This window comes from Lipotes vexillifer, unplaced genomic scaffold (genome assembly GCF_000442215.2).
Source record: "Lipotes vexillifer unplaced genomic scaffold, Lipotes_vexillifer_v1.1 scaffold611, whole genome shotgun sequence".
Taxonomy (NCBI): domain Eukaryota; kingdom Metazoa; phylum Chordata; class Mammalia; order Artiodactyla; family Lipotidae; genus Lipotes; species Lipotes vexillifer.
The window spans coordinates 75,164-84,600 of record NW_006785619.1 but is presented as its reverse complement, the minus strand read 5'-3'; the positions used below and the strand labels follow the sequence as shown (position 1 = coordinate 84,600).

At 57.2% G+C, this 9,437-nt stretch overlaps 2 protein-coding genes across 5 annotated transcripts in view; one reads left to right on the top strand and one right to left on the bottom strand.

Annotated features, from left to right (window-relative positions):
• Nucleotides 1-564: 564 nt before the first annotated feature.
• Nucleotides 565-3,504, bottom strand: PFN1 (profilin 1). The gene is made up of 3 exons (XM_007457702.1): nucleotides 3,180-3,504; nucleotides 1,520-1,712; nucleotides 565-898 (listed from the first exon to the last, which is right to left on the bottom strand). The coding sequence occupies exons 1-3, from the start codon at nucleotides 3,309-3,311 to the stop codon at nucleotides 801-803; spliced, it is 423 nt and encodes a 140-aa protein (XP_007457764.1). The 5' UTR covers nucleotides 3,312-3,504; the 3' UTR covers nucleotides 565-800.
• Nucleotides 3,505-6,111: 2,607 nt separating this feature from the next.
• The window catches only part of ENO3 (enolase 3), a 6,331-nt gene continuing 3,005 nt past the window's right edge, over nucleotides 6,112-9,437 (top strand). The window contains exons 1-7 of one of the 4 annotated variants that reach the window (XM_007457696.1): nucleotides 6,112-6,193; nucleotides 6,830-6,916; nucleotides 7,160-7,255; nucleotides 7,406-7,464; nucleotides 7,636-7,705; nucleotides 8,103-8,236; nucleotides 9,133-9,355. In XM_007457696.1, coding sequence (XP_007457758.1) covers nucleotides 6,832-6,916; nucleotides 7,160-7,255; nucleotides 7,406-7,464; nucleotides 7,636-7,705; nucleotides 8,103-8,236; nucleotides 9,133-9,355 — 667 coding nt within the window. In that variant the 5' untranslated portion in view covers nucleotides 6,112-6,193; nucleotides 6,830-6,831. Of the gene's footprint in view, nucleotides 6,344-6,829; nucleotides 6,917-7,159; nucleotides 7,256-7,405; nucleotides 7,465-7,635; nucleotides 7,706-8,102; nucleotides 8,237-9,132; nucleotides 9,356-9,437 lie in introns of all 4 variants that reach the window. The other 3 variants (XM_007457698.1, XM_007457697.1, XM_007457699.1) reach the window with 3 other exon arrangements.

Sequence of the window (9,437 nt, the reverse complement as noted above, 5' to 3'; positions counted from 1 at the left end):
TTGCCGTACGCTGGCCTCTCGCTGTTGTGGCCTCTCCCATTGCGGAGCACAGGCTCTGGACGTGCAGGCTCAGTGGCCATGGCTCACGGGCCCAGCCGCTCCGTGGCATGTGGGACCCTCCTGGACCAGGGCATGAACCCATGTCCCCTGCATCGGCAGGCGGACTCCCAACCACTATGCCACCAGGGAAGCCCTAACCTGTAGTCTTAAGGGCAGCCCCAATAGGCATCTGTTGTGACTCCGAGAGGGGGAGCTCCACCCATGTGTGAGGATGACTCAACTGGCCTCTGCCTTGCCCGCAGGCCTGGACCCATTCTCTTGGTCTGGATGGCTCTATTCCATTATCTACCAATTCAGTTAGCACACTGAGGACCTAGGTAGGGCTGGCCCACCTGGCCAGGTAGGCCTGAAACAGGTGTTTAATCCTGGACATGAAAGCAAGCTCAAAACCCTAGACTTTGTAATGCCTCCATTATTCTGCTGCTTCTGACCCCAAGCCAGGATGGAGGCAGATCACAGTGGCTGTCCTCCATCCTGACACCCAGGCTAAAACCACACAGCACCTTGTCAGTATAATCTTTTTTATTCAGGAAAAAAAAAAACAAAAAAAAAAGTTTTCCAACCACACACAGGAGGGGTATGGGTTGGGGGAAGGGTGTCTGTCCATCCAGCCCAGGCCCCCAGCCCATGTGGTTTTGGCAGCAATAAGGGGTGTGGGGTAATGGCCCAAAAAATAAAAATGGTGTATGTGTGTGTGGGAAGGAGAGGGGTGCAAAAGCAGTGGGGAGTGACAGACGAGGTCAGTACTGGGAACGCCGCAGGTGGGAGGCCATTTCATGACATTTCTTGTTGATCGTACCACCGTGGATACCTTCTTTGCCCATCAGCAGGACTAGCGCTGGAGGAAAGAGAAAGGAGGCTAGGACCCAGGTGTCACAATCCCACCCCCGGCCAGCTGTTCAGCAGCTGTCCAGCCCTGGGGGCTGTAACCCAACCTCATCTCTCCCAACCCCCCCACACACAGGCAGGCTGTCAGTCACCCTGAAACAATAGGGCTTTTCAAAAGAGGAAAACCAAGCTTAAAGGCTGGAAAGGAACACAGTAAAATTTAGGGGTCAAAGGCTTGTGGACAATGTGTTGACTCGTGTTCAGGCTAGAAACGGCTGTGGATGAGCCTGCCACCTCCAAGTTTTAAGAAAAGAGCTCAGAACACAAGAGCTAAGTGCTGGCTTATGACTTAACAGCCTACCTCCTCCAAGAATATAAGAAGTTTCTCATGTGAAAAGGCTCAAGGCAAGAAGGAACTTATGAGGTAATACAGTTCAACTTCTTCACATTGTAAGATGAGGAACTGAGAACTGAAGGGACAATCCAATGTCCCAGCATCCAGCAGGCTGGGAGTAGAAACCTGGTCTGACCCCTTCATACTGGGTGATCCACACAGAAGAACCCAAAAAATTAATAGATGGAAGTACAGTAGAGATTTTGGAGCTAGAGAAAGGGTAAGACTCAAACTCACTCTTGGTAGTCAGGGTGACAGTGATATTGAAGGTGGGGGCTCCGGAGGTGCTCTTGGTACGAAGATCCATGGTAAATTCCCCTTCCTGCATCAGTGAGTCCCGGATCACAGAACATTTCTGGCCCCCAAGCGTTAGCCCATTCACGAAAAAACTCGACCGGTCTTTGCCAACCAGGGTACCAACCTCAGCTGGCTGGAAGGGGAATCAAGCACCCATCAAGTTAGTCACTACACCACGGTTCCCACCTTTTTCTCCAAGGACCCACCTGCCTTCCATTTCTCCGGGAAGCTAAACCCCCTGGGGGTGAGATGTGTATATTATGTGCTTTGTACACATCCGTGAAATTTGAGAGACTCAGGACTGTTGGAAGCTAGTACACAAAAAGTTCATGATCTTCAAACCTAGAGAACGGTAATAAGAAGGGACAATATATTCTTCTGGAAACTTAGATGTCGTTTAATAGGGAAAGCAAACCCAGGAAATAAAGGGGGCCAAAAAGCAGTTAAGAGAATGGAGTGGAATGGAGTGGGGAGCCTTTGGATGCTCAGAACTCCTTCAGGAAAAGCAGAAGCGAAGAGGGAAAGGGAGGGGGCGGGCAAAGCAGGCGAAGCAACTTTGCCCTTATTTGGTCAAAGGTTCTGCAAGAGTTGTTAGGGGCCCGGACGCCTGGGTCTCCAAGTAACCTAGAGTTTAGATCCAGGTATTTAAGCTCTAAGATGAGGAAGCAGAGGCCTGGGGGCTTCCCGGGAAAGTTGAAAAACTTTTGGAGGGGACCTGGGACTAGAGCCGGCAAGCCAGCCCTCGGGTCTAGATACCCCAGGGAACGTATCTCCCCCTCCCCCTTAACACCCCAAATGCCCACATCCGGTCCCCTCCCGCCCGGAAATCCCCTTCCCCCCCATTTCGAACTTCCGCTCCCCCTCCCCACTTCCGGGCAGTGTGGACAGAGGAGGTGGTGATGGGTACAGCAGTACTCGTCCCTTATTCCTTCACTTAAATACTGTCCTAGAACTTCTCACAAAGTTCCCCTGCTCCAGGCCCCGCCGGATGGCGGGAAAGGAGGGCGAGGGGACTTCCGGGGCTGGCCTCACAGGAATGTTGAGTCCGACGTGCCGACTTGGGGTGGGGGGAGGTCGTGTGGCGGCCTAGCCCTCTTACGGAGTTGGGAGGAGCAGGGAGCCCATGGAGGACGGGCATGGGACCCAGGCCATGCGACTGGGGCTCCCTCCCCCATAAGGAGGAACAATGGTGAAGGGGGCGCGAGCTGGCGGCCGGAAGTAGAGCTAGGGGGTCCAGGGGTCCCCAAGTCCCTTCTCAATCACAGTCCCAAGCGGAAATTGCGGTGCGTGCCCGACCCACCCTGGAGGAGGCGGAAGTGGGCCGCCGCACCGGGCGGTGCGCCCCTCCCCGCCCTGTGTCCCGGATGTAACGCCCCGTCGCGGAAAGCGGAGCGGCGGGCTGGCTGGGCGCCGCCGCCCGGGGCGTAGGACTCAGGAGGCCACGGAGGGACCCGCTCACGTGCAGCCGCCATTCGCGCCACCTCCAGGGCAAGGACCGGGTCACCGCCTTTCGCTGCCCTCCCCAGACCGCGCCCGCCACCACCCAAGTCCCTCCCTCAGGGTGCAAGCCCGGCCAGTCTCCGCGCAGGCCTCGCAGTACCGTGATGTTGACGAAGGTCTTCCCGGGGACGGCGGCCCAGACGGAGGGCGAATCCTTATAGCCCACGATGGCCGCGTCCTGACACACCCCGTCCGCCATGAGGTTTTCGATGTAGGCGTTCCAGCCGGCCATGGCGCTGCTACTGGGGTGCTCTCGGGGCTGCTGCTGGGGCCACGGGCTGGGCTCGGGCTGCCTCGGGCTGGCGGGCGGGGGAAGGCGGAGAGCTTGGGGCACGCGCTGCTGTCCGGACCGCGGCTCTCCTAGCAGTGCATCAGCCCTCGCACCGCCACTTCCTGCTCCTCCCCACCCCCCTAGATTTTTATTTGCAAAGGGCGGTGGGGGCGGGGCCTGCTCCCCATTCCCTCCCTCCTTCTCCTCGCCTGCCCAGATAGCGAACTTTGCAAGTGCAATATAAAAAAATCCCCCCCCACTGCAAAATTTGCAGAGTTCGATGGAAAGCGACGCAAAAAGGATGGGGGGCGGGGGTGGGTTAGGGTTAGGGCTCCCTCCACTTCGCATAGAATATCAGTCAGACTTTGGTGTACGGAAAGGGAGTGAGCCAGAGGGAGGAAGGAAAGTGAAAAGAGAAAGAATTAGCAAACTGCAAATTTAGCAAATTAAAGAGGGTTCGGGTAACTCAGGGTTAAACGGAATGACTCCCCCTTCCCCCACCTCTGCCGTGGCGGGGGGGTGTTGGGGGAAAGGAACGGCGGGCGGCGGCGGCGCCTGCGCCCGCGCCTGCGCCCGGGCCGGGAGGGAAAGCGCGTGGCGCGTTTAGGGTTGGCTGCTGGCTTCGCGGGCGCACGCCCGGGCGCACCGGGCGGGACGGATTTGGACCCCCTGCGAAGAAAGGCCGGCCGGGGACGTGTCTCCCGCCGGGCGGAAGGGGCGGGGGCGAGGCGTGCGCATTGCCGCTTCTGCCCCCCCCTTGATTTTATTTATTCGAGAAATAAGGGAGTAAAGGGAAATTTGGCAAAATAACCCGGCCGTTTTCAGAATTGAAGGCATCCACCAGGGACACTTCTGTCCCCAGCATCTACCCGGGCGACACAAGTGGCACTGGCTGGAGCCCACCTCGACTCCAGGGGATTATCCCTCGCGCTGGATCATCTCCAGCCTCAGGCCTCACCCCCACGTCACAGCTCCGCCTGTCCCCCGGTCAGCAGTTTGGGTCACCGGCCGTGCCCCTTGGCCCGTCTCTATAGAGGTCACTGAGCGACCGTGGGGCGAGACAGGCGGGCTTACTTTTCAAGGCGGAAGAATACTAAGCGGTTTCATGATTGCAACTTTTTCAAGAAGGGGAAAGTCCCTTCTACGTTGGCCCGTTACGTTTTTTCTCCTTTTTCAGTAAAACTTATGGTAAGAACTTGTGTGCAATTAGTTCACTCACCGCCCACCGGGAAGAGGGTGGGGCAGGACCCGGCGGCCTGCTTAGGTGAACTAGCCCTTGCTGGCCGCCCGGGCAGCTGAGGGGCTTGGCCACTTCCGGTCCCTCGGGGGAGGGGCGCCTCCCGGGCGGGAAGGGCCTCCGCTCTTCTCGGGTCCTCGCCGGCGGACGTGGTGCCCTCGCGGCCACTCCGAACCCCAGGGGCATCCACGCTCCCCCAACCCGTGTTCCTCGACAGCCGCGGTGGCTGAGTCACTGGGCGGCCCGGGCGGGGCCTCACGCGGGCACGTGGCGGCGCTCCCCGCCCGCCGTCTCCTGACCCTTGGCCTGCCGCACCCCCTTCCCCAGGGTGGAAATCTCCGGAGAGGGAGCGGCCAGAGATAAGGGGGGGGAGGGCGAGATGAAAGACCGGGGGTAGGGATCCTGAGATGGGGGCTGGGAGACACACCGCGGGGCCGGCAGGGCGGGGAGGGGAGCTCGGGAGAGAGCCCGGGGCTGAGTCACTGGGCGCCGGCCGCTGCGGCGCCGGCGGAAAGGTCTTCCGAGTCGGGGGCGACGAGCAGGGAAGCTGATGATTCTCGTTCGCCGGCCGGCCGGCCGGAGCCCGGGCGTGCCCTCAGCTTCCGGCAGGGGCTGCAGCCAAAGTCGGGGCAGACCTCAGGCCCGCCGAGGCGGAGAGAGTCACCGAGTGCAGAGACCCACTTCCCTGCAATGCTGCTAGCCGACCACCCAACTGGCCCCCAGCGGTCAGACGCTCGGAAAGGGCCACCCCCTCCTCTCGTCCATTCATTTTTTTCACTTTTGATTCAGCATCATTCCCTGATGGGCTGGGATCACGACCTGAAGCGCCCGCGGTCGGTGGGGAGAGGGCTCCTGACTCCACGCAGGGCGATAAGTGCTGTCCTAGCGCTATCAGTAGGGAGCCGCGCCAACTCTGAGGGCCTGTCTAAATTCGTCAGTCTGTCCCCTCCCCCACTGCCCTTGCTGGCCGAGAGAGGGTAGGATGGGGTGGAGCCGAGGGAGGCCGCAATGGGGACCCTGAGAGGTGAGACTCTCACCTTCTGAGTGGGGAGTACAATTTTAGAGCTCAGAGCTTGCCCAGAACCCCCTGCCCCTGCCCCCATTGAGGACAGAGGCAGTCCCCCGCCCTCCAAGTGAGCTGAGCACGTGTGGATGTCGTTCCTGCAGCCCCTCTTCCAGGCCCCCTCCCCAGCCCTGCAGGACTCAGGTTACCCTTGGCCTTTCATGAAGGGCACTAGTTCCTCTTTAACCTTTGCAAAAGAATATAATCCTGGGGAGAGGAGAACCCCCCACCATTCTGAAGCCCTTCCCCTGTTTCTCCCCAGGAGTGGAATTAAAAATAAGGGCTTTTATTGGAGAACAGAAAGGAGGGGGTAGTCATTGATCTTTTGGGAAGGGGGCAGGTGTCTAGGGCCAAAGGCTTCTGTTTTAGGCTATAGTGGGCACTTGGCTGCCAGCTGGGCTGGAGGGGGAAGATGGAGAGGGTGAGAGGCGGGGCTGGCTGGGGTACAGGGTGGCTGGAGGATAAATGCCCAGCCTGAGAGGGGGTGAGCTGACACTGTCCCAGCTGCCACCTAGACTCAGGAGCCCTGCGAAGAAATCCCAGGTCTGGTGAATCTTTCAGCCCCGGGGGATAGGGGTGGTAAAAGGTGAGGGTGGTGCCGCTTGGAGAAGGGGGGGAAATGTCAGCATTCTTTTCCTTCTGGGACTGGGGGTGCTTGAGAAGCCTGGAGGGGTTGGAGCAAGCAGGATGGGGGTGCCCAAGGACAGGGAAACAAACGAGACTGTGAAGAGAGGCAGGCAGAGACGATGGAGAAGCGTGGTTAGAGTTGGAGCCAGGTGGGGGAATCTGGGGCCCCTGAGGATTTGGAGAAGGCTGAGGAGCAGGAAAATGAGGTAGACTAACAGGAGAGCATCCGAGGGCTAGGAATCCGTGGAGAACAGAGTACTTGGCCAGAGGGTGGAGGGAGAAGGCAGAACTGCAGCTTTGCAGGAGGTGGGGTTGAGCAAGTAGTGGAGTTTTAAGAGAGGCCTCCAGATTCTTAAGACCGGAGAGTGGAATGGGAGCTGTTCAGAGTGGGGGAGGGGCTGCGCCTGCCACTTTGGCCTGTGACCTTTTTGTGGGATATTTTTAGCTCCAGCACCTGCCTTCTTGGGGCGGGAAGACTCTTTAAAGGGCAAGGGATTTCAGGTTCCTTAAGGGGTCAACGGTCTGCACTCACTCACACTTCTCGCCCTGCAGCCATGGCCATGCAGAAAATCCTTGCCCGAGAAATCCTGGACTCCAGGGGCAACCCCACAGTGGAGGTGGACCTGCACACGGCCAAGGGTAACACAGGCCCATTGAATGGGTTTACCTGGGAAGACCCCAACTCCATCTGCCTTTTCCCCCCAACTCTATGCCACATCCACTTCTTTCTCTGGGATCCCCTCTCCCAGCCTGCTCCCCAGCAGGGAGCAGCACGAGTCTCTCTACACTGCCTCCTGCCCCTGGGCTCAGAGAGGAGACAATCAGTCCTTTGGGGGTGAATGGGACTGACTCTCTGTGATCTTCCGATTCCTCCCACCTCAGGCCGATTCCGAGCAGCTGTGCCCAGTGGAGCTTCCACAGGTATCTATGAAGCTCTGGAACTAAGAGATGGAGACAAATCTCGCTACCTGGGGAAAGGTGAGGAAAGACCAAGGGGGTGGTTTCAGGACGTGGTATGCGATGTCTGCACAGGGTAGAGGACGGGAACCCAAAGCTCTTGAGGAGCTGGGGGTCACGGGAAGAGACCTAATTGAATAGAAGATCTGAACCCCCTGCTTCGGCCTCTAGGGGTCCTGAAGGCCGTGGAACACATCAATAAGACTCTAGGCCCCGCACTGCTGGAAAAGGCAAGTGGAGGACCCTCTCTCCCCCTCACCTGCTACCTGGTCCCAAGTAGCTCAGGCTTGGCCAACCATCCCATCTGCCCCAAATACCTGCACTTCTCTTTCCTCCAGCACATGCCCTGACTCCTGAGAAATCTAACCTCTGTTCTCCCCTCCTCAAACCTGCCCTTCCAGAAACTAAGCGTGGTGGATCAAGAAAAAGTTGACAAATTTATGATTGAGCTGGATGGGACAGAGAATAAGTGTGAGTGAAGGGCTAGGGACAGGGGACGGGATGGGCTGTGGGAGGGGCAGGGGCGAGACCGCGGACTGAGGTCTGGTTAGGATTATTTCTGTGTCTTGCATTTTGCGGCACACCGTAACTGGCTGGATTTGTATTCATCGCACAGGCATTTCCTGATGCCTGCCCTGTGCCAGGCTTGGGCCAGGCTGTGGACACAGCTGTGAAGCCAACACATTCCCCTGGGCTGGGTGTTCCCAGAGCACCTCAGGCTGTTGGGGAGAGATCTGTTAACAAACTCAGTGCCCAGTGGTTTGGAGTTCTGGATTCCTTCTGGAGTGACCAGAAGGGACGTTCTAGGAGCTGACCCTAAACCCTGTGTGAGATGCTCTCACACTTTCTTTGTACTTGCTTCCTCCAGCCAAGTTTGGGGCCAATGCCATCCTGGGTGTGTCCCTGGCTGTGTGCAAGGCCGGAGCAGCTGAGAAGGGGGTCCCGCTCTACCGACACATTGCAGATCTCGCTGGGAACCCAGACCTGATCCTCCCGGTCCCTGTGAGTGCAGCTGCCCGCCGCATCCCACGGTGACCCCACCCAGCAGGGAGGGCATAAGCAGCCCCTGGGAAGTCCACATTTCAGACCCAGCTCCAAAGAAATGGTTTTCTGAAATGGAACCTCTCCTGCTGCGGTCCAGCCCTCCCCCTTTCCCACAATCCAAACCTTCCCTTTAACCTCTCTCTGCCACTTTCCCTTGATGTAACCAGGTTCCTTCACACTCCAATGCCAGGCTCAGTAACTCCAATTCCTCATTCTGCCCCCCGTGCCCCAACCCCAAGTCAGATCGAGAGCTTCATCACGGCAAAGATCTTGCCATTTTATTTCTGTATCTTCTTAGTACTTATCAAACCAAATTTGCTCTTTATGGAAATCCTTTGAATTTCATTGCAGTAATAATGTTACCATTTATTGTTACTTACTGGCTAGACTGTATAAGAGCCTGAGCTCTGGAGACAAGCTCCTGGGTTCGAATGCTGGTTTTGTCCCTTTACTAGTTGTGTGATTTTAGGCAAGTTTATTTAATCTCTCTATGCCTCAGTTTCCTTAGCTGTAAAGTGAGGGATATTAAATTGTACCTAGTTACAGGGTAGTTTTGAGAATGAAATGAGCCAATAAAATATAGGTAAAGCACTTAGAGCAGTGCCTGGCCTGTAGTAAGTGCCATATGCCATATCAGTGTTAGCTGCTACACCAGGCACAGGCTAAGAACTTTACATCCAGTTGCTCTAATTTAACACATAAGATCCGGCAGGTAAGCAGGTGGTGTCCCCATGTTATAGAAATGAGGAAGGAGTCTCTGAGGAGTAAAATTATTCATCCTAGACCATTCAGTAAGTAGGGGATCCAGGATTCCACATCGATGCCCAGGTCTAAGCATCCTCTCTCCATCTCAGGCCTTCAATGTGATCAACGGGGGCTCCCATGCTGGAAACAAGCTGGCCATGCAGGAGTTCATGATCCTGCCTGTGGGAGCCAGATCCTTCAGGGAAGCCATGCGCATCGGTGCCGAGGTCTACCACCACCTCAAGGGGGTCATCAAGGCCAAGTATGGGAAGGACGCCACCAATGTGGGTGATGAGGGCGGCTTTGCACCCAACATCCTGGAGAACAATGAAGGTCAGTGTGAGCGCTCGGAGGGGCAGAACCCCTGGGTCCCCATGGAGACGGGGTGCACCGGAGCCTCAGGTCCTCTCTTTCC